Source organism: Arachis hypogaea, chromosome 10 (assembly GCF_003086295.3).
Source record: "Arachis hypogaea cultivar Tifrunner chromosome 10, arahy.Tifrunner.gnm2.J5K5, whole genome shotgun sequence".
Classification (NCBI taxonomy): domain Eukaryota; kingdom Viridiplantae; phylum Streptophyta; class Magnoliopsida; order Fabales; family Fabaceae; genus Arachis; species Arachis hypogaea.
In genome coordinates, this window is record NC_092045.1 from 75,609,340 (window position 1) to 75,634,700 (window position 25,361).

The 25,361-nt window shown below is 37.7% G+C and overlaps 2 protein-coding genes across 2 annotated transcripts; both read left to right on the forward strand.

The window, feature by feature from the left end:
• The first annotated feature begins 8,069 nt into the window (after positions 1 to 8,069).
• On the forward strand, positions 8,070 to 10,396 carry LOC112717644 (uncharacterized). The gene is made up of 4 exons (XM_025769619.1): positions 8,070 to 8,424; positions 8,498 to 9,272; positions 9,422 to 9,489; positions 9,576 to 10,396. Exons 1-4 carry the CDS (start codon positions 8,070 to 8,072, stop codon positions 10,394 to 10,396), a joined length of 2,019 nt encoding a protein of 672 aa, XP_025625404.1.
• A 4,603-nt stretch (positions 10,397 to 14,999) lies between these two features.
• Positions 15,000 to 16,711, forward strand: LOC112715698 (uncharacterized). Its single transcript, XM_025767498.3, has 2 exons — positions 15,000 to 15,866; positions 15,955 to 16,711. The coding sequence occupies exons 1-2, from the start codon at positions 15,101 to 15,103 to the stop codon at positions 16,524 to 16,526; spliced, it is 1,338 nt and encodes a 445-aa protein (XP_025623283.1). The 5' UTR covers positions 15,000 to 15,100; the 3' UTR covers positions 16,527 to 16,711.
• The last annotated feature ends 8,650 nt before the right edge of the window (positions 16,712 to 25,361 follow it).

The window sequence follows — 25,361 nt, forward strand, 5'->3', positions numbered from 1 at the left end:
ACATGCAGAAAGTTTATTTTTATATTCCTTGAAGGTAATCGCAAGGTCCATTTTCTTTGTTAACGAAAACTTGGAGTTGGGGTGAGCAACTCGCTGGGTCCGAGTTGTGGAGAAAAATTTTTTTTATTTTCACTTAACGAAATCGGATGGTCCTTTTTCATTATTATATAGTTTATTTGAATTAGGGTTGAGAAGTCCCTTGGTCCGATTTGTGTGTGTATATATACACTTGCGAAGGTTTGCAAATCTTAGTCCGCCGACCAGTTCTAACATTATTCATCTTCTTCGACTTCTCTTCTTCTTTCTCATGGTTTGTCACTGAGCTGGTTGGGTTGGAGAGAAAAAATTGATAGTGAAGTATTTGTGTTTATTTAGTTGAGTGAGAAGAATGGATGATAGAGTCCTTTTGAAAGTGTATTATTTTAGTCAGATTTTGTTGCAGACGCCTGAAGGAGTAAAATTTGTTTGTGAAGATCTGTTGAATGTTGTTATTCCATTTACAATTTCATTTGAAGAGCTTAAAGGTATGATTTGTGAGAAGATTGATTCGGAGATGTCAAGAAAAATATCATGTATTTTATACAGATATCCTGTACTAGTGTTTGGTGGATTCGTTCAATTTCAGACGAAATATATAACGGACGAAGCGAGCATGCATGAGATATTTTCAATGTATATTGAAATTCGTGCTCAAATCTCATTCATCGAGTTGTACATTGAATTCGAATAATCTGAGGCCGACCGAAATATTTTACGGGAAGACTACAACAGTGACAGTGAAGAAGAGTTCGAAAGTAATTACGAATTTGTTAGTCCAGACGGAGTTGAAGATCAAGATGACGACGATGTGGCTCCGAATGTGACAAATGTTGCAAATGCACTCGCAAACGAAGTGCCATTTGAGGAGCCATCTTTCATGTGAGTTTTGGATTTGGAAGCCATGAATGCTCCGGAGTTTCTGGACTATATGAGTGCAGGTACTCGTTTAGCATGTGTAAAATAGTTTATTTAGTCAAGTTTAAGCTAAAATAGTTAATTATGGTTTATTTATAAATGAGTAATTATTATAGTATTTATGAGAGTATTTAGGCGATTAGTAATTATTTTAAGTTATTTAGTTAATTTGTATTTATTTCGTGATTTAGCTAATTAGGGTTTATTATTGAGCATTTGTTATAGTATTTACTTTTAGTTGTTTAGGTGATTATTATTTATTTTTAGTTAGTTAGTTAATTTGTATTTATTTGGTTATTTAGTTAATTAGTTTTATTATAGTATTTATGAAGTTATTTGGAAGATTAGTAGTTTTTTTTAGATATTTAGTTAATTTTTATTAATTAACAGTATGTATTAATGTGTTTGTATTTTTGTTTAGTTGAGACTGAGATAATAACGTAATGTATAGCTTACTTATATCATTGTTGATGTTGTGAGTATTGATTTAATATTTTATTTTGGTCATTAAACAGTCGTGTGTTAAAAAACTTATGGTATGGCTGTCGTCCTGGCAGAAGTTCCTTTTGTCGTAGATGGTGAATTCGCTGTAGGGATGGAATTCAGTTTCACGGAAGCTGTTATTAAGGCGATGAAGGAGTATACCCTCCGAAGATTTGTAAACTACCGTGTGTATGAGTCAGAGCCGTTGACATTTTATGCGAAGTGTACACAGTACGGGTCAGGGTGTGATTGGCTTATAAGAGTCAGCATGATCAGCAGAAAGTACTGTCGGGTTATTAGGAGGTACAACGGCAGTCACACTTGTACCAGAGCAACCATCTCCCAGGATCATTCAAAGCTGGATTCAAATACAATTGCAGAAGCCATTAAGCCGTTGGTTGAGGCCGACCCATCTTTAAAGGTGAAATCAGTTATTGCAGAAAGTGCAGTCGAAGTTTAACTACACCGTTAGATATCGAAAAGAATGGTTGGCTAAGCAGAAGTCAGTTGAGAAAATATTTGGAGGTTGGGAGGCATCCTATGAAGCATTGCCCATATGGTTCGAGGCCATGTGTCATAAGGAGCCATCAGCTGTCGTGCATTTTGAGACTATGCTAGCATATCAAGGGGATGACCTGGTAAGTGATATCTGTGTATTGCATCGAGTCTTTTGAAGCTATTACCCTTGCATTAGAGCATTCAGACATTGTAAGCCAGTTGTCCAGGTGGACGGGATTCACTTGTACGGAAAGTATAAGGGTTGCTTGTTAGTGGCCGTTTCGCAGGATGGTAACAACAATATCGTCCCGATTGTATTTGCTATTGTCAAGGGAGAAACTTCTGATGCGTGACACTTTTTTCTTAGTAACCTGCGTCAACATGTTGTAACTCGGGATGGTGTGGGGTTTATATCAGACCGAGATGAGTCGATAAATGCAGCTGTTGAGCGCAGTCACGGAGCTTGGTCACCTCCTAGAGCTTTCCACATATTTTGCATCAGGCATATAGAGTCGAACTTTCTGAGGAAATTCAAGGCACGGTACCTGCAAAAGCTTGTAGTCAATATAGGTAACATTGATTACTTCAACATTTGTTACTAATGAAACTGCAATTAATCTAAACATCGTGAATCACACTCACTTTGAATGGTATATGATATTGTGTAGGATATTCGAGGACGGTTCGGGAGTATGAATTGCGTTACCAGCGTTTACGAGAGTGGGGTCAGGCGTACACTAACTGGTTAAACCGTATTTCCGTGAACAGTATGCGTTGGCATTTGATGGTGGTTACCGATGGGGTCACATGACGATTAATATAGTGGAATGCATAAACTCAATCTTGAAGGGTGCACGCAATCTCCCCATCATTGCACTTGTGAAGGCAACATTCTACAAACTTAATGAGTTGTTCACACGTAAAAGAGCTGAGGCGGAGGCTTGGATTAATGCTGGCCTTGTTTTTTCTGAGCATGTGACCTCCAAACTTCATGCAAATCAACTTGCATCAGAAAACATTCAGGTTAATTACTTCGACAGGCAGAATGAGGTCTTCGAAGTGCGTGAGATGCCAAATGGAGTGGAGTATGCTATTGACCTCCGTAATCAAAGATGTGACTGTGGTGAGTTCTAGGTGGATCAGATTCCTTGCCGGCATGTGTTTGCTTGTTGTGCAAATCAACGACTAGATTGGCAGGTATATGTGCATGATGTTTATAAGATGGACCAAGTTAGATGTGTTTATCGGGCTAGGTTTAGGCCACTCGAGAATCCAATTATGTGGTCTTCTTACACTGGTCCTCGCTTCGTACCAAACCCGTACATGAGACGCGTTGCCAAAGGTTGGCCCAGGATGACCCACTTCTTGAATGATATGGACACACGAATGTTACGGCGTCCGAGGCGATATAGGCAATGTGGGGCTGAGGGACACAGTCGTAGTAGATGTCGTCAGGGCGGAGGTCCTAGTACTGCCCCTAACACGCAGTAGATTTATATGATATTTGAAACAATGTAACTTATGTCAATGTACTTTCTCATAATAGACTTACTATAACCTGTTTCAATGCACTTTATGATAATTTAATCATCGTACGCATAGGGCATGTACTTTATGATAATAGAATCATTGTAACCTATGTCAATGCACTTTATGATAATCGAATCAACCGTTACCTACCTCAATGTACTTTATGATAATAGAATCATTGTGAACTATGTCCAAGTAAAGCATCACATGGAAAGTCATCATACATATAATAGTCAATGAAATTCAGGAACATCAACTGAAACATACAATACTTAGTTGGTATTTAGGAAACTTCAGTCATACATAAATATTACATTGTGTCCATGACAAAAGATAACTGATACATACATAAATCTAACTACACCACAACTACTTTCTCGCTTTCCACTTTCCAAAGGTGACTATGTTCTTGCATTTCTTTGCGGCCTTTTTGAACACGGACGGAGTAAATCGACTCGCACTACGACGCGGTGGATTAATCCTGAGGTTGTAGCCCTTTCTTGTCTCATCTGGAGTACAGGTGCCACCTACGTAAAAAAATCAAACCAAAGAAGTATATAGTATGATCAACCGTAACTAACAGGCCATACATGAACATAAAACAATCAAAAACAAGGAAGTATATAGTATGATCAACCGGAACAGGCAGGCCATACATGAACATAAAACAATAAAAAATAAGGAAGTATATAGTATGATCAATCGTACCCACTAGGCCATACATGAACATAAAACAATCAAACCAAAGAAGTACATAGTATAATCAACCGTAACCAACATAGCATACAAGAAAGTAAAGCGTTGTTGTACCTGCATCATTACGAGATTCTTCATCTTGGTCCATGTCGTCATCTTGTTCCTCATCCTCCTCGTCTTCCTCGTCTTCCTCGTCATCTGACTCATCCACTAAGTAATCATCAGTCTCATGCTCAAAAGTGTTAGCATTTTCATCAATCAGAGTCATCGAAACATGCTCCGAATTTTGACTATTTAGGACTCCTCGACCGCCCTCACTCCTACTAGAATCACCAGATACAAACCCTCCAGAAGCACCCGAGTAGGTATAAAATGGATACCTCACGTCTAACGAATGCCTACCCGACATGAACCCAGGCTGATGGCTATATTGTGCTTGGCCGGCATCTGAGGCCATGAACCCAAGCAACTGGCTAAAAGAACCTCCCTCTCTTGAGCCATACTGTGGCTGATGTATCGGGAATGACGTAGGAAACTGTATCTGAGGTACATATTGGCTTGTCTCTTGAGGTTGCACTTCTGGCGGTGAAGGTGGAGGTAGAGGTGGAGGGGCCGGTGACTGTGGGTGTTGCTCTTCATTTTCATCATCCATAACCTGGTCACCCTCAACGTCCTCTTGGACCACAAGATCCGACAAATTCAAGTGATGGCCATACTTTGAACGATACCAGTACATATAAGTGTCTAATGGCTGCTGCGGAGCTATGGGGTCCTCAGTAAGAATGTGATTGTACCTGTTTGTCTACTGCATAACCCAAAATGAATGAGTCGTGGCTGTGGCCCAGTTCTGATTCTTAGGACCAATTAACACTTTCCCGTGTGCCCGGTCTAGACTCCATTCCTGATGAGGAACTCCCTGAACGAAACCAAACTGTCGTCTAAATCTGTCGGTGGCATGCCATTCAATACACTCAAAAGATACCAAAGGGACCGTTGCACTCCAAATCACCGAGTGCATGTAGACGTCCGCGGGAATTATGTTCGGATCAACACGATCAACAGAATATGCAACCCACAAAAACTGGTAACAATAAAGCAAAGAAATAATTAAAATCTAAACAACTAAATCACTAGACGTGGCCCAAATACAACGGTAGTGCAAACACACCTGGCCTTCCTGAAGATCATCGAAGGCCTTCCTAAAATGAGCAAGCTTAAGATATCTATAGACTCGGTCTCCACGCTCCCAGTTACGCCACCTAATATAACGCATCTCATTAACACCATTGGATTCTAAATATGAAAATAAAATGTAAATGTAAGATAGTGTTACCTGTTTGCAAGCGGAAAACTGCGAGGTTCTCTAGGAACTGGCGCTAGATACGGTAGCCGCATCCAAGCCCAACATAGTAGAAGTGTTAGTGGTCCATCTATTTCCTTACAATCAAAACGTGATGCCCTGCATAAACTCCTGTACAGGTGTGCCAGGCATGCTGATCCCCAGCTGTACTGTCTAATACTAGCAAAATCACTGAGCAGAGGTAGAAACTTCCAGTGCACAGATGCCCTAGTCTTGTCTCCAAACAAGATCGTACCAATCAACAACATGATGTGGCACTTGATGTACACCTGTATACTATTTTCATCACTCAACTGTAACCGTTCTTTTAAATCCCGTAGCCACGTATGTCTTATGCCGCTTCTTCAACACTGCGACTTTAAGAGTGCGACCCCAAATTGGTTTAGACACTCCGCCTCTAAGGTTTCGAAACTACTCAAAGTCATCCCTGTAACTGGAAGACCGTTGGTTGGAAGACCGAATATCATAGCCATGTCTTCCCGTGTCACGGCACATTCACCAACCGGAAGGTGAAAGGTATGTGTGTCCGGGTGCCACCTTTCCACTAAAGCGTTTACCAGTGCTTTCTGACATTGAACAACCCCAATTTGGGCGACATGGTAAAAATCAGTAGATCGTAAATGCTCCTCCACCCTCTCATTGTACCGATCCGGCGGGACAGGGTGATCACATGTTAACATCCGTTTACCCTGCACACGCATAGCAAAATCACGATTGTTATTACACAACTATCATACACAATATAAAAATATCTAATTAAAACATATAATTTTACTATATTACTAAAACCTCCCCTAAAATAACATATTTCTATCAACATTATTCCAAAAAAATGATTCCACAAAAATTAAAGAATGAAATTATTACAGTTAATTAATTAATTTTTATTACTAATATTATTACACAGAATTAAAAACAAGTCATTCTTATTACTAATCTACTATATTGAAAAAATTCTCCACAACACTCCATTAATTATATTTAAGCACATGTATTCCTAACTATTATTTAAATATATAATCCTACATTGTTAAAACTAATTATAACAAGTAACTACTTAACTCTAATTTATAATATTATTACAAAAATTTATAAACAAGTCATTTTTAACACTGATCTATTATATTAGAACAAAATTGTAAACAAGAATTAATTATACTTAAACACACTTATCTAAATATCATTCAAATTCTTCTTCCTAAATTTTTAAAATTAATTATTATTCTTAACTAGTTAACTATAATTTCTACTATTGTTAAAAAAAAAATTCTAAAAAACTATTTTTTTATTTCTAATCCAATATATTTACCAACCACATAACTACTTAACTATAACTTCTAATATTACTCCAAAAATTTTTAAAAAATGCCTGTTTTATTTTTAACCTATTATATTATAAATCATTTTAAACAACAATCAACTGCATATACATTTTTCTTATATATTTATTTCTAAATTTCTATCAATAAAATTATAAACTCAGTCATTCTCAGTGCAAGTTGTAACAACAATAATTTTAACTAAATTTTACATCTAATAATTAGAACTATGAAATATTAAAAAAATTAACAAATTAACTTACATAATCAGAATAGTTGAGATATTTTACAATGTGAAGCTTTGGTCGATCAATCTTTCTTAGTTTTGATTTATGGGACATTTTCAAATTTTTTCCACTAGTCCATGGATGAGAAGCAGCAAGCTTTCAGGTTTCAGGGAGGAGGAAGATGGCATGCAACTCGGTGGGTGGGAAAGAAAGGGGAAAGTGAGTTCACGAAGGAGACTTGTGGGGTTAAAGTGGGTACCGTCCTGGGGAGCTATGGGCGTGCGACGCGTGGAGAACTCTTGCACAAATTGGACGGTTCGCATGGTTTCTGCAAGTCTCTCGGTCCGATTTGTTTATGGCAAATCCCTCGGTCCGATTTGTATGTGAACTGACATCATACGCATGTAAAGCTCTCCTCCCCTCCATAACACCGTCCAGCACCTACTTTGACTCCATAACTAAATTAATTTCCGAATAAATGACGACAAAACTTAATAATAAATTTTGGCACAACACTCTCATTTGGGGCTAATTTTTTTAGATATGATGTTAGGGTGTGTGTAATGCGGAAATATGATGATTATAGGTTATTTACACTGGTATGGCGGCGGTGAGTTTTTGGCATTTAGGGGGAAGAAATCGGTGGCACCGATTTGAGGTAGGGGAAATCGGTGGTACCGATTTGTGTGAGAGATGAAGAAAATCGGTGGGACCGATTTGTGGAAGGGGAGGATGTTGGGTATGAAATCGGTGCCACCGATTTGTGTGTGGTCTAAATTTTTTTTAATCCGGGATCAGAAATCGGTCCCACCGATTTGGGTGTGGAGCGGTCGGTCCCTCCGATTTGCCATTAGCCAACACAAAAACGGATGTTGGTATCACAGAAGCCCCATTTCTTCCTCGTTTGCACTCTTCTCCTCTCTTCTCTTCTCTTCTCTTCTCTGATTCTTGTCTTTCATTTGGGTAAAAAAAATTTCTGTGAGGCTGGGAATAGATAGTGATATGGATGATAGAGTTGTATTGAAGATTTATTACTACGGGCAGATCTTATTACAAACATATGAGGGAGTTCAATTCGTGTGTGAAAATCCATTAGATGTTGTTATTCCATTCACATTGTCATTTGAGGAGTTGAAAGGTGTGATTTGTGAGAAGATAGGCACGCAAAGATGTAGGAGAATATCGTGTATTTTGTACAGGTATCCTTTACCTGTGTTTGGCGGGTTTGTTCAATTTCAAACCAAGTATGTGATGGACGAAGCGAGTATGCAGGAAATGTTTTCAATGTACATGGAAAATCGCCACCGAATATCGTGCATCGAGTTATATATTGAGTTTGAGCAATCTGAAGCAGACCGTAACATTGAGTTGTAATGAAGGACTTCTTACTGAGTACATAATGAAGCATTTGTTACTTTTGATGTATGTAGCCCCTCCTGTTGTGGCGGATGGTGAATTCACAGTGGGGATGGAATTCAGCTCAAGGGAGGCAGTAATCAAGGCAATGAAAGATTATACCATCCGGAGAGGTGTGGACTATCGGGTATATGAGTCGGAACCGACGACATTCTATGCCAAATGTATAGAATATGGGAATGGTTGTGACTGGTTGATCCGGGTAACCAAAATGCAGAAGAAGTACTGTTGGGAGATAAGGAGGTACAATGGAAGTCATACTTGTACCAGGTCTACTATTTCTCAAGACCATTCGAAGCTGGATTCCAAGACAGTTGCGGAAGCAATAAAGCCGTTGGTAGAGGTTGACCCGTCTATAAAGGTAAAATCTGTAATTGCTGATATCCAGTCAAAGTTTAACTACACCATCAGTTATCGCAAGGCTTGGTTAGCAAAGCAGCAGGCGGTCAAATCAATTTTCGGAAGTTGGGAAGCATCGTATGAAGCTTTGCCGATATGGTTTGAGGCCATGTGCCACAAAGAGCCGTCAGCAGTGGTTCACTTTGAAACAATGCCAGCTTACCAGGGGGATGATTTGGTTCCTGATATACGTGTTCTACATAGAGTCTTCTGGAGTTATTACCCCTGTATAAGGGCCTTCAGACACTGCAAGCCAGTGGTGCAGGTGGACGGGACTCATTTGTATGGAAAATACAAGGGTTGTTTATTGGTTGCAGTGTCACAAGATGGTAATAACAACATCATGCCTATTGCATTTGCCATAGTGGAGGGAGAGACTTCTGATGCATGGCACTTTTTCTGAGCAACCTGCGTCAACATGTGGTGACCCGTGATGGTGTCGGACTAATCTCCGATCGACATGATTCGATTAGGTCAGCTATTGAACGAAGTAATGGGGCGTGGTCTCCTCCAAGAGCTTTCCATATGTTTTGCATCAGGCATATTGAGTCCAACTTCTTGAGGAAGTTCAAAGCACCTTACCTGCAGAAGCTTATCGTCAACATTGGTAAGTTTGTATACAATGAACTTTTAATTTATTGTAAGCATGATCAAATAGACTGGTGTTCATAGCTGACTGAATGTTTTTCATAGGATATTCAAGGACGACCAGGGAGTACCAGATGCGTTATGAACGATTAAAGGAACGGGGTGAGGCTTACACCAATTGGCTTGATCGGATCCCTCGTGAGCAATATGCTTTGGCATTTGATGGTGGTTACCGATGGGGTCACATGACCACCAATCTTGTGGAATGTATCAACTCCGTCCTAAAGGGTGCACGCAATCTCCCAGTCACTACACTTGTTAAGGCGACATTTTACAGGCTGAATGAGTTGTTCACTAGGAAAAGAGCTGAGGCTGAAGCCCGAATCAGTGCTGGACTTATGTTCTCTGAGATGGTGACAACCAAGCTGAATGCAAATCAACGTGCTTCAGGTAACATACAGGTTAGCTGTTTTGATAGAGAAAATGAAGTCTTCGAAGTACGCGAGATGCCTAGTGGGGTTGAGTATGCAGTTGACCTGCGCCACTATCGGTGTGATTGTGGTGAATTCCAGATTGACCGAATTCCGTGTAGGCACGTGTTTGCGTGTTGTGCAAATCAGAGGTTGGATTGGAAAGTGTTCGTTAATGACGTTTACAAGATGGACCAAATTCGAAGAGTATACAGGGCTAGGTTTCGACCACTGGGAAATCCGGCAACGTGGCCTGCTTATCATGGACCTAGATTCGTTGGAAACCCGTTCCTAAGACGGGTTGCCAAGGGCCGGCCGAAGATGACCCGCTTCTTGAATGAGATGGACACCCGTATGTTGCGTCGCCCGAGGCGATGCAAGCAATGCGGTGCAGAGGGCCATAGTCGCAGTAGATGTCGTCAAAGTGGTAGACCGAGTGCAGGTCCAACCGACTAGTAGTAGAAGAATAAAAAATAATTATACTTAATTTCTAGTTATCACACTAAGTTAAGCTATATTAAATACAAAAATAATTTTAATTTTGAATTTCTTGTAGAATTATTTCTGACAATTTTATTGAACGTTGTTATTATTATTATTATTATTATTATTATTATTATTATTATTATTATTATTATTATTGATAATTTAATTCGTTGAAGTATTAAAAAGAACATATTTAACTATAATTACCATATTATTTATTTAATTCTGTTTCTTCTTTTAAAATTAGTTTTAGTTTTTTTCATAATAACTAAACTAATTGAATGAACATTTTTAACTATAAATATCTTCTAGAGCTAATTTTATAAAAGCTGAGTTTTAAATTATTGTTTAACAACATATAAAAAAAAGACATTTTCATTATATTGTCAAGTTTCAAAATATAAAATATAAAAAAAATAATTATTTCTACAAAATAAAATTTAAAATACAATAACAATAACAATGTAGTCCACAAATCCAATAAGTAGATACCAATAACCAAATAAACATAGTCAACAATAACAAGCTACTTAACAATATTAACCTAGTTAACATACTCAACGAGTCAATAGTACACATTATCTCTTAAATAGTAGTAAGAACGTAGGTAACATTGTCAATAATTAACTAGTTACAACTTCACTTCCTCGGTGCCCACTTGATATCTTTGTATATCTTTCTGCACTTCTTTGCAATCCTTTTAAAAGCGGATGGTGTATACCGATTTGCACTCCGACGTGGAGGATCAGCTCGAAGGTTGTAACCTTTACCTTTTTCACTTGTGGCCGTACCTATGTAAACACAACAAATACAAATACAAACATAAATATAAATGTAAATATAAGTACAAGTTCACGATGCATACAAATATAAAAACAAATACAAATATGAATACAAAAACAAATACAAATATAAATACAAATACAATTACAAATATAAATACAAATAATGACTAACATTATGTTTTACCTGCACTAGGTGCTGTATCCTCGTCAGCAGGGTCGTCATCCTCATCACCACCCTCATCCTCAGACTCATCAGCGTCATTCCCCTCATCCTCAGACTCATCCTCATCATCACCCTCATCCTCAGACTCATCCTCAGACTCATCCTCAACCTCATCCTGATGAACTGCTCTATGACTCTCATGAATCATAGTCATCGGAATACGTCTAGGATTTCCACTTTGTATGATCCCTCCCGTGGCTTCATTACTTCTGCTCGAGTCAACAGACATTCTGGCACCAGAATTATCAGATGAAGTGCGACCTAGATATCCCAAATCCAATGACCTCCTAGCTGGAGTAACTCCACCAAAATGTGCTTGATGGTCGGTGGGGATGTCAATATAATTACCTGAATGTGACTGGTGCGACCCCGATGCCATCAAACCAAGTAGCTGACTGAATGAAGGTTGCTCTCCATACTCAGAATGTGGACCACCCCAAAACTGATGGTGTGACGGGACTGACGCTGAGTAATAATCAGACGGATGCGTGTAAGGAACATATGGTGCAAAATACTCAACCCCCTGATGTGGCGGCACCGGTGGCGGTGGTGGTGGAGGTACGGCCACCGGTTCCGGTTCCGGTTCTGGTGCCGGTGGTGGTGGTGGTGGTGGAGGACCTTCTGGATTCTCTTCAAAAACAAGGTTTGACAATTGCAAGTGGTCACCATATGCCTCTCGGTACCACTGCATGTAAATTTCTAACGGATAATGTAAATGCTCCAAGTCTTCAGATAGAATGTGACTATATCGATTGGTCCATTGCATCACCCAACGCGAGTGGGTATTGGCCCAGTCTTGATTCTTAGGCCCTGTTAGAACTTCCCCATGTGATGCACCTAGATCCTGCACTTCACTAGGAACACCCTGTGTCAATCCAAATTGCCTCCTGACTCTATCAGTAGCATGCCACTCGATGCATTCAAAAGATATAAGTGGCACTGTGGCACTCCACACCACAGAATTATGATGGATGGCTAAGGGAATTACGTCTGGCTCGATGTATCCAATGCCATAAGCCTGCCAAAGAAACTAGACACTTCTCCCAGTAAGATGATTACACAACAATTACTTCACTTAAGAATTTACATAAGGTACTTGTATTTTACACAATACCTGTCCTTCTTCTAGATCATCCAACAACCTCCTGTATTGGGCAAGCGTTTTATATCGGTAGGCATAGTTTTGACGGTCCCAGTTATGCCACCTGCAGACGGACAATCCATTTCCTAACTTAAATTACCATAAACAAAATACAATTTAAATCAATTACTTCAACGCATACTTTAATCAAGATTACATGTTTGCAATTGGAAAAGCTCGGGGATTGCCAGGAATCGGCGCTAGAAATGGTAGCCGGATCCAAGCCCAACTTACCAACAGTGTCAGTGGACCGTCCATCTCCTTGCAGTCGACACGAGTTGCCCTGCACAATGATCTATACAAGTGTGCCAGGCATGCCGAACCCCAACTAAACTGTATGATTTGGCCGAAGTTGCGGAGCAAGGGTAAAAATTTCCAGTGCACCCCTGCACCCGACTTATCTGTAAATATAACTTTCCCAAATAACAACATTATGTGACACTTTACATACATCTGCATGCTAACAACATCATTCAACACTATACGATCTCTCACACCCCTAAACCACGTTAATTTTATAAAGCTCCCTCTACATTCATTTTTTCTGGGTGCAACTCCAAAGTGGTGCAAGCACTCGGCTTCCAATGCCTCAAAGCTACTCATGGTCGGACCTGTAACCGGAAGACCATTTGTTGGCAGACCGAGAATTACCGCCACATCCTCCAAGGTCACTGCACACTCACCAACCGGAAAATGGAATGTATGAGTCTCGGGCCGCCATCTCTCAATCAGAGCAGTAATCATTGCTGACTGGCCTTTAATAACTCCAATTTGGGATACATAATAAAATCCAGTCTCGCGTAACTGTGCCTCAACAATTTGGTTATATGGATCCGGCGGGTGTAAATGATCACACTCCAACATCCTTGAAGCCTACAATACCACATTTTCCAGTATAAGAACAAATATAACACAACTATATTATTCAATAACACAAGTATACTTTAACATGTCCATTAAAACTATATTATTCAATAACACAACTATATTATTCACACTAATTTTTCTCTATTATTATTATTATTATTATTATTATTATTATTATTATTATTATTATTATTATTATTATTATTATTATTATTATTATTATTATCATTTATATAAACCAAACCAAACAACATACTAGTTTTTTATTATTATTACTATTATTCTAACAGTATATATACTAATTCTATTATTAATCATAATAATTAACGATCATAAATAAATTAACTAATAAAATTTTCATTATTAATCGTTACAGTTAATTAAATTCGATTACTAATACTGACAGTAACAACAACAATATATTAATATCTCCCTATTTCAATTTATTAGGTACAGATTTTCTTTTCTTTTTTTTTTTTACTGTACTATTTTTTCAAATATTTTTTTCCTTTTTCTTACATTAAAATACACTACCCAGAGATCCAGAGACCTTCATCTTCATCACCATTACAAACAAAACAGCCACAAACATTCATCTCAACAAACAAACATTCATCTCATCTCCATACATACATACATACATACAAGGTTTATTCCTATTTTTATTTCTATTTCTAACCACCTAATAATAAAATACATACATATATGTTTAATTTCTAATTTCTACTTATAATAAAATCTAAAATTATCACTATCATTATCATTAAATAAAATTATGAAAAAAAAACTTACATGATTTGGATCTCCAAGATAATTAACAATATGAAGCTCCGGTTGATTTACTTCCTTAGTTTTCCTTTTTTTTGGCATTTTTTTTCCTCTTTCGCTGATCTGGTGGTGGTCCAACAATGGGGGTTGTGTGGGGTTGAGAGGAAGAAGAAAGGGAAAGTTGAGAGTGAAAGAGAGAGTGTTGGAGAGTGAAAGAGAGAGAGGGGGGTATAGGGGGATAAGGTCACGGGGTGCACCGCGGGAGCCACCTGCATGCGGGACATGTGGCAACGGGCCACCAATCGGTGCCACCGATTTCGGCACCTCCCTCTCCCACAAATCGGTGCCACCGTTTTCCTTCCCCCCAATCGGTGCCACCGATTTCTTTACATGCGCCGTCACAACTCCGTCAAACACCCCAAACCCCATAACGCCGCACATCACCAACGCCATCCCCATATCAAAATTAAAAAACTCCTCATTTGGTCCCACTTTTTCTTTCTCCAAAAAGTTAATTATACAACTCTTGGAATACAACTTATCACTCTTTTCTACCAAATAGCATGCCAAATATGCAAAGGAAAAAGGATTGAAAATAGCAAAAATATGTGTCATTGTTTATTTTTAGTTTGCATAATAAATGTTTTTTCTGATTTTTTTAATCCCAATAAAAATTATTATAGTCAATTTTTTTAATAGAGTGAAACCTTTGCATTTTTACTGGGATTCAACTAATAAATTCATTAATGAGAGGTGGAAAAGGCATTTCCCTCCTGTTTGCTTCAGAGGCGTGTTCTTTAAGGTAATTGATATAAAGAGTATTGGCTATTCCTCTTCTCTTTAACCCTAAGGTGAGAGTGAGAGTGAGAGTGGGTTTCATTAATTGGAAGATGAAATCAAACTCCACAGAAAAATTTGGTACTAACTGGGACTGGGTGGACCCTCAAGTCTTAAACACACAGTCCTCCATCACCAATCCTCCCAACCTCAACCCTTTCAACTTCCTTCAACCCACACTTGATTCCTCTACTGTTTCATTTCTACCTTGCACTCCCTCTGAGCGCGTTTGTTTCTCAACCCTTCATCTCCATGATCATAACGATGATTTCTTCTACCTCTATGAGATCATCTTCACCCACTTCGGCCTCAGACTTCCTTTCTCCGATTTCCAACTTCAAATCCTAAACGCCATCAATGTCGCTCCCACTCAACTTCACCCCGAAGCTTGGGCCTTTGTCATAAGCTTCGAGAATCTCTGTCAATCCTTTCGTCTTGCTCCCAGTGTTGCCGCTTTCTTCTACTTCTTTCAGGTAGTTAAAGAGAAGGAAAAGATGAGTTGGGTTTCCATTCGTGCGCATGAAGGACAAACCAAAATCCTTGTTTTCGACAAGTGGTACGCTAACTTCTCGAACCAGTTCTTCCGAGTTGAAGGTAGAAGGGGCTCAGCACTTCCCTTCTTCGTGGGTGAAAACAAGAAGCCAAAGTTTCCACTGTACTGGACTCGGATGATACAGTCTCCCAAACCACCTCAATCTTCAAGCTTGTCTCCTTCGGAGAAAGACTTGGTTGATAAACTCCAAAGATTGAAAGAACCATTCCAATGTGCCTTTTACTTTCCCCTTAACACCAATGCGCCTCTCAAAATAAGCCCTTTGCGTAAGCGCATTTAAATATTTCCGTTTCGAACTGTGATTATAACTTTATCTGCTTGGCTACCATATGGTCTAAGTGCTGTTTGTTGCAGATGCCCCTAACTCAAATGGAAGAAGATCAAAACAGGTAGTTGAAGTGACAGGGGGAGTTGAAAAGAGGAAGCAGTTTGTCACATCTACCCCTGAGCAGAGGAAAAATCAAAGGGTGTTGGTGGAGAATAGTCCTACTTCTACTCCGCCTCCGCCTCCGCCGGTGGTCAATTCAGATATGGAAGAGACGGGTCATTTGTGTGGTTTTGAAGGGGATGGAGCAGGGCTTCCCTCCTGCGTCCAGGGTCACGCATTGGATTCCAATGGTCTCATCAGCCACAGCATGGGACACGTGGATCTTGGTAGCTTTCTGCAGGGACTATTTCTGCAAGGCATGGAAGTGATTCAGAAACGGGTCTCCCAACTTGAATCTGAGCTGAATGAGGAGAGAAGCGCCAGAAAGAAAGCTGAGGGTAAGGTAGCAGAAATGAAAAAGGAGCTTGCTCGGTGTGAAGGGGAGCTTGCCTCCACAAGAAGAGATTGTGAAGCACTGCATGAAATCCAGCAAGTCTTGAGAAGGATCAGTACTACTACTACTACTACTACTACTACTACCATGAGTCAAAGAGATTAGAGGCCTAAAGAAAAGCCTTATATCATTATTTTGTAGAAAGACCATGGTTTTACTTAACCAGTACTCTTTATTTATTTTTGAAAGAAAGAATTGTTCAAAAATGATTTGATGGCAAGTATGGCCTGTCTGATTTTGTTACACTACTAATTGATACAAGTAATTGACATATCTACTTTTCTTGACCATTTTGAATATGTAATATGTTAATTGCCATATTGCACCTTACATTCTAGTTGAGACATCTAATGCTGTTGCTATGGAGGATTTGTATCATCTGTGGCATCTCGTGCTGGACATGGGGATCTCCCTTGGACAATGATGACAGATCGCTCCTAAGATAGAGAACAGAAGGTATGATATAGTTTGCTTATTTCCCTAATATGTCGAGTTTTATTCCCTAGTTCGTTTTCAAATTATGATAATTTTGACATGCTCTGATGCAATTGAAGTTTGTGTCAATATAAGGTCTTGTGTTTTCTTGCAACTTATCACTTCAGATAGATATGCCTCCTTTCTTTGTAGTCACTCATTAAAAATCGGGAAAAAATTATTACTGGTCAAATGTGGGAAGTTCAGGTGTTTCAGTTCACTTTGTTCTAATTAATGGATGACAAATTATGGCTTCAATAAGTGATCTGTTTGTGAGGTGAATTTTTTAAAATTTTCATTTGCTGATATTATATTATTTCATTCGCAAAGAAGGAGAAAAAAGAGTTGGCTATGTTAGGGGATAACATATTTGAACATCTCCTGCCCAGTCAAGTTTGCAGTACAATATCTGCACATAGAAAACTTGCAAGATTTGGATATGCCTAATCCTTTAGTAAAAAACTTGTGTGAGCCTGTATGTACCATGACTTTGTGCAGTTTTTGTTCCGTCGTTGATCATGTTCTTGGTTAAATCAAGTTCCAAACTTGTCAACTTTTGGTCAACAACGGAAGATGTGTTTATGGTAAACACGTTGAAAATACAAGAAGCACGTTCAATCTTCTTGAACTATGTAATTTTTGTTTGGCTAACCTTTTTTTTTTTTCTAAATGGGAACATGATTGTAAGTTTAAATTGTTATTCACCAAAAGTAACAAATTGTAACTTTTATGTTTAGCGTTCACTTGGTAAATTAAAAAATTAATTAATATTCTATCAATTTTGCCGTACAATCTCATTTTCAATAAAAGATACCAAAACAATCATCAGAATTGTTGAATGTTTTTTGGATGGCTATACTTTACAAACATTTTTTTAATATTATTATCAGTACTCTTTGTTAAGTTTTAATTTTTACAATTTTTTATTTATTTTTCTTGTTAATAGTATAAATATTTTTATTTAAATATTTTTTTATGTTCACTTATGTATATTATTATATTTTTTTAATAGAATGTTTAATATTCATTATTTGTATAATTTTTTTAATTATTTTTATTAATATGTATTTTTTTATGGAATTTTATTTTTTATTTGATTTTGTATATTTTTTACTATATGTTCTTAAATTAGTATATATTTTATTTATTATTGTTAATTTTTATAATATAAATTTTATTAGAAACATATAATTAAATACAAAAAGAGTACTAAAGAAAAATACTAACAAATTATAACTAAAAGAGTACTTAAATTTTAACACATAAATTTAAGTTCTTTTCAAAAGAAATTATAGTCAAAGAGTGTTAAAATAATATATTTTTGAATGATGTAATCCAAACAACATTTATTTTATTATAATCTATTTTGATACAAAATTACCAAACATAAATCACATTAATACCAACTAATTTTTTATCAAAATCAAGTTCGTAAAATCAATTTTATACAAATTTTTGTTTGCAAACTCTAATCCAAACACACACTAAGTTTCCAAGCTAAATGGCATTTGTCCAAATATTTACTATTCATTTGTTTCGATTATTTTGATAAAAAAATATTTTTTCAATGAAAAAAAACATCTTTTTATTGTTTAGTGTATTTGACAAATTTCAACTAAAAGTACTAGAAAAATTAAAAAAATATATTTTTGAGAAGCTCTAATTTACATTTTTTTTAAAAGATCTTTTTTTTTAAAAATATGTTTTTCATATAATAAATAAACAAAAACTACTTTTATATTATTATATCCAAACATAATTGATAGATAAAAAGATCTTTTTGCATGAGATATCTAAACATAAAATTACATTTACTTTTTCATAAGATCTTTTAAAAAAAGATAACTCGAAAAAAAATCTTTTTTAGAAGCTTACCCAAACAAGTCCGTCTTATTGTGCTATTTATCAAAGTCAAGTTCACTGAGGTAATTGGCAAAATAATTTAAAGAAAATGAAAATTTAAATCATCATTAATTTTATAATTTATGTAAGATCCATGATTTTCGAAAATATTATTATGACTTAATTTTAATTTATTTACTCATTAAAGACTTTATTTTTAGAAATTATTTTATTAAAAGTAATTAAATCGAATTTTGATAATTAAATTAAAAATTTTATTTAATTTTATAATTATTGAATAATTTTATATATTTAAATTATACAGCTTAACAGTTGCAAAAGAATAAAAGTTTTATATAATTTAGTTAAATAATAGAGATTCTAAAATTTAATACTTTAATTTTATAAACAAAAAAATTAATTATATTATATTTGATTTTAAATTAAAATATTTGATTAAAAGTTGATTAGTAAATTAATAATCAAATAACATTTTCAAAATATTTTTTATAGATTAAATTAAATTTTTAATTAATATTTTATATCCCTAATTTTATTAAAATTACCCTAATCTATTAACCCTAAACCCCCAAATTAGAACCCATTAGCGCTAACCTAACCCTAACTTTATTACCTTCATCCTCACTCACACACACCTTACCGCCACTCACCACAGCCGCCATTCACCCACTTTTACCCTTTCTCCCTTGATCACACAAAAAAGAAAACCCACACATACACATAAACGGTGAAGAGAGAGAGGAGAGGTTGCGAAGAGGAGAAGGAAAGAGGGAGGACGGCGCTGGCGGGCGTCATTGCCGCCGCGCCATCGTGTCGCCGCAGGAGGGAGGCCGAGAGAGAGCGGCGCCAAAGAGAGGGGAGGACGCGAGCAAGAACAGAAGAGAGGGGGAGGCCGCGTCAGCTTGCCGCCAAGCCGCTGCCGTCGAGGGTCCGCGCCAGCACCGCCATCGCCGAGTTGCTTCGTCTTCCAGCCTTCATGGTCGCCGTCGCTAGGTTGCCACAAAGAGGGGGATTGGGAAAAGAGAGGGAGTTTGTATCAGTTGCTGCTGTTGGAGGGCAGGACCGTCATGGAAAAGGGTTGAGCCATTACTGTCATGCCTCAATCGCCGTCGATTTGCTGCCGCTGTTGTTGTTGAAGGTCGTCGCCATCGCTAGAAAAGGGGAAAGCAAGCGAGAGTGACGCCGGAGAAGGGGTTTCCACCGTTGGCAGTCCCTGCTAGATTCCACCGTAGAGAAAAGAACGACGCGAGGAGAGAGGGAGACAAGGCCGGGTGAGCCAAAGGAGCCACCATCCTTGCCGTGCTGCCACGGTCGCCGGTGAGTCATGCACCGCCATCAGAGTCGAAGATAGCACCAACCTTCTTCTTCTGGTTTTGATTCTCTTATTCTTGAACCTGTAAGCTTTAATCCTTACTCTACTTCCATTTTGTTTCTTAGTCTTTTTCTGTTCTGAGCAAGAAAAACCTATGTTTCTGTTTAACACTGCTGCTCTGCCTTCCCTATTTGCTGATGGAATTATCATAGGTGATAGTATTAATGGTACTAACAAGCTATTAGAGTTGCTGCCACTGCTGAAAACAACAAAGAAGGGATCATCACGTTTAAATTCAACGGGTTCGACTAACTGAGGTAGGGGCGCTTTTCTTAAACTTGTTTTACTTTCTAGAGTTGTTATAAATTGATATTAATGCGTAAAATACATTTTTGTGATTTTGTAAGTCTTATGAATTGAATTGAGTTGCTTTGGATGAATGAGATTATTAGTTCGATTAATTGATTGATCGATTGAGAAAGTTGAATATTCTGATTGGTTGACTGATGTTGTTAAAGTGGTTTTCTTTGAATTATTGGAAGAGATTTAATATTGGCATTTAGTTTAATTTTGGAAACGATTTGATTTTAAAACAAATTTGGAAAGGGCTTGATATTTGAAAATGGTTTGTTTATTGAGAATGATTTTCTATTTTGGAAATGATTTGAAAAGGGTTTGAGGAATGGTTTAGTTTGAAACTGTTTGAAAAGACCGAGAATTCTTAATTATTGATTGATGCTGTTGATTGAAGTTGGTTTAAATTGCGATTTATAGGATTGGTTGATTGAATTTTGGATTTTGTAATTTCCTTGGGTTGAGTGTTGTTGTTGTTATAACGGTAATTGGAAGTGATTTGAATGATTAACAGGCGTTTGGTTTGGTTTGGTTGGGACCCAAAAAGGGTGGCAGAATCCAAGTTTTAGATGAGATGCTGCCGAAATTTTATAAAATTGGAAGTTTCATTTGAAGTAATTATTTAAAAATATTTGGTTTTAAACATTATATGTTTTAAGATTGATTTATTCATCAACGAAAGAATTATGTTTTGAATTGGGGTTGTTGATTAACAGAAAGGAAAGAAGGATTATGAGGATTGACTTTGAGATTTGATTTTGAAATGAATTTGGAGATGAGATATGGATTGACGAATAATGATGATATTGAGAATGACTTAGATATTGATGAATGTTGAATGAATTATTCATATGGCTTATAAATTTGAATTATCTGAGACACGAGTTTCCCTGAGTAGACGCAGTGGCTTGCCACTACTTACTTCAAGTTGAGACTTGATACTCTGTTGACCCTATGACGTAAGGGTGATCGGGCACTTATAAATTCCTGGAAATGGTACCCCCATTGAGCAATTTGATATATATATATATATATATATATATATATATATATATATATATATATATATGTGAGAAAAAGCTATGCATAGACTCATGAGGATGCGCGTCGGGGTACAGTCCAATGGTTTAGCAAACCGGACTTGTCGGGTTGGCTGTATGATTACTGGATTTCACTACCCACATAATATAATGAATCCATTCTTTGAAAAACACACCAAATTGTCGTCAAGTAATAACCCACAGTGGAGTGAGATCGTATCCATAGAGATTGATTGATCGAGCAGTTTTAGTTAATGAGTTAATTAGTTAAGCTGATTAGAGTAGAGTATTGATTACTGAAAATTAAATTTCAGAATTGTAAAGGACATGAAAGTAAAGGGAAGCAATAAAATGCAGAAATATAGATGGCAAGAGTGTAAAGAACAGAAATGTAAATGACTGAATTGTAAATGGGAGTAGGGAATTAACAGAATGTAAAAGAAAGCTATAAAGAATGTGGAAGATAAGAATAGGGGAAATTCATTGGGATTGGGAGATGTTGCTCTCTTTGGATTAAATTCAGCTCATCTCATCTTCAATCATGCAACTCATTGCCCTCTTGGCAATCATGATTGATTGAGTCCCAATCCCTTGGTAACTCAGTCTCTCAAATCTTGATAATCAGCCAATTCCTTGGTCTAGTTGCTCGTGAAGAGAGATATGCTTGGTTCCTGATTATACCACACATCATCATAGATCCAAATAATGGGTAGATTATATGTCACCATATCCAATCCCAAAACTCAAATTCTACTCAAGTGTGAGAACGGATTTCAAGCATGGTTTCATGATTCCTTTTCCAAGGTTCCCATGAAATCCATTTTGCATTCAACCTCTTTCCCAAGATGATTGAACACTAGCATGAAGAACGAAATTCTTTCTAGCAAATCAAAGAGAAGATGAAGAGAAGAAGAAATTCACTATCATTAATCCATCAAGTACAACAGAGCTCCCTCTCCCAATGAGAGGGAGTTTAGCTACTCATAGCTTAGAGAAAAGCACAAGAGATAGAAGAGATGAAGTGTAAAGTAAAACTAAAACTAAACTTGCCAATGCCAACCCAATCCAAATCCTCTTGGCAGTACTTCTAGGGGTTATTTATACTACTCCTATCACTAGAATTAAGAAAATACAAAAGAGAAAAGAAAATTAGATTTGAAGGGAAAAAGAAAACTCAATAAACGTGACCCTCAGCCTTGGCGTGTGGTTGGCGTTTAAGTGGTGTGCCACGCCTAGCAATTGAATTTGGCTTGGCGCGGCACGCCCAGCTCTTCAAGTGGCACGCCCCATGTATTGGCATCCCTGGCGTGCCACACCTTCGAGCCCAAGTGACATGCCTAGGGTCTTCTTAGAGCCTTGGTTAGCCTGGCGTGCCACGCCTTCGAGCCCAAGTGGCACGCCCAAGGTCTTCTTAGAGCCTTGGTTAGCCTGGCGTGCCACGCCTTTGAACTCAAGTGGCACGCCTAGGCTCTTCTTTCTTGCTCCTTTTCTCTGGAACTTTGAACTGGCGTGGCACGCCCATTGTGTGCTCTTCATCCATCCTCTCTAAAATTTTATACTGGCGTGCCACACCCAGCATGTGGCGTGCCACGCCTAGGTGTATGCTGTACCTTTGTCTCTGGGAATCATAACTAGCGTGCCACGCCCAGCAGGTGGTGTGCCACGCCCTTTGTGTGGTTCCTTGTTTCAGTGGATGGCGTGCCATGCCCAGCATTCAAGTGGCACGCCCAGTCTTCTTCTTCTTGGTTGCTTGAGTTGGCGTGCCATGCCTTCGAACCCAAGTGGCACGCCCGAGTTAGTGATTGGTGCTGGCGTGCCACGCCTTCGACCTCAAGTGGCACGCCCAGCTTTGGTACTTGGCCTTCTTAGCATTGGCGAGCCACGCTTGGGACCCAAGTGGCACGCCTAAGTGAGGATGATGGTAGGCGTGCCAAGCCTTCGATACCAAGTGGCACACCCATAGTGTTGGACCTTCACCTTCTTCTCTAGAAACTTTAACTGGCGTGCCATGTCTAGGTGTTCAAGTGGCACACCCCTTATTGGTGTGCTCCAACAAACTTGGCGTGCCACACCTAGGTCCTCAAGTGGCACGCCCAAGTGTTGGGTTAGAGTTGGCGTGCCACGCCTTCGATACCAAGTGGCACGCCCAAGTGTTCGTCCCCTTCAGGATTGGTGAACTAGCGTATGATGGGGTTGGCGTGCCATGCCCAGCCTGGCGTGTCACGCCCCTTTTGTGGGCTTAAATCTTACTCTCTTGAAAATATAACTGGCGTGCCACGCCCGACCCTTGGCGTGCCATGCCCTTGTTAATGCTTTAAGCACTCCTCTTTGGAAATGCAACTGGCGTGCCACACCCATACAATTTCATGGCGTTTGTTCCAAGTGGCATGCCCAGCTTCACACGCCCAGCCTTATTTGTTGTTTCCTTCCCCTTTTGGTGCTCTTTTCACTTGAAATTCAACACAAACCCATTTCAAAACCATGTACCATAATATATATCCTTTGATGCATGGATTTGCATTGATTCAATGAGATTATGCCCCTTTTATGGTCTTTTTGAATAAGAAAAAGAGGTAAATGATGCAAGTCATCACTGTATAACCGACAGATGAGCTTATTAGCCATAGGATAGGCATGCATCATATGCATTTGTATGCTTTGCTTGGGTTTGAGTTTGTTTTGGTTTGCCTAATTGTTAAAATATTTTTAACTGCTATCTGAACTATTTGTTGTAACTGCTACCTAAACATATGCTTTCCTTGTCTGTTTTGCCTGTTTGTCCTAGTGTGCTACTTTTGAGAATGAGCTTTGGTGCTGAATTAATGATTGTGTTGATTGATTGCGTGGTTGGTTTATGATTAAGATTTTCTTATAAGAAAAGAAAGGTTTTGGATTTCTGAAAGATTAAATATTGTTTCTTTGAAAAGGTTTTGAATAATTAGCTATTGGTTTTTAAAAGATTCATAAGGCTATGATAATCACTAAGCTTGAAAACAATTTTTTTATTAAATATCTTCTTATGACAATTCTAAAACTCCGTGGTGAGACCGTATGGTTAGGTTCTCATCTCCCTACAGCTTTATCTTTTCAGGAATCGGATGAAGGAGTATTATGAAGAGTTATACTGCGTTTTGGTTTATATGATATTGTATTAATTAGATAATTTTTCTTCCCTCGTCTTTGCTATTACAATTTTATAAGAGGGATATGAGTTGTATGTTTTATATGTATATTACATTATAAGCTATTATGTAAGGAGTCTTGTATATGAATCTATTCCTGTTTGTTTTTTTTTTAAGATAAAGTATTTATTTCCGGTTTTCAAAAAAAAAAAAAATCAGCGATACGGTGTCGAGTTATAGGCTCCTATTTTAATATTAAGTATAGAAAGTAGTCGTAATACTTCTTGCTATCAGAGTGGCGCAGCCGGAAGCGTGACATTCTGGTAGTGAGGGTGTTACAATTTATATTATAGATAAAGTGTATCTTTTGTTCTTAAAGTTTGTCAAAAATTTTAAAAATAGCCCTAAGTTTTATTTTATTTCAATGTTGTCTTAGAAGTTTTCGATTTGCATCAAATGTACCTTTGGCAGCTAATTTTTCAAAAAATTTAGGGCTGATTCAACAATAATTTCACAAGAATAATCCTTCAACACAAGAAAAAGGGACACTTCGGCCCTCAATCTTTTTATTTTAGAATAATACGATCTCTTTATTAAAAAATCCATTAAATAGTAATTAACCAAAATTAGTTTTGTGGGAGTTTTATTTGTAATTTGTGGGAGTTTTAAAGCTCCACAAAGTTATTTTTAACAATAAAACTAACTATGATCACTATTATCACCACCTTCTTCATCTTTATCATTATCACTTTTATCTCTACTATTTGTGTAACCA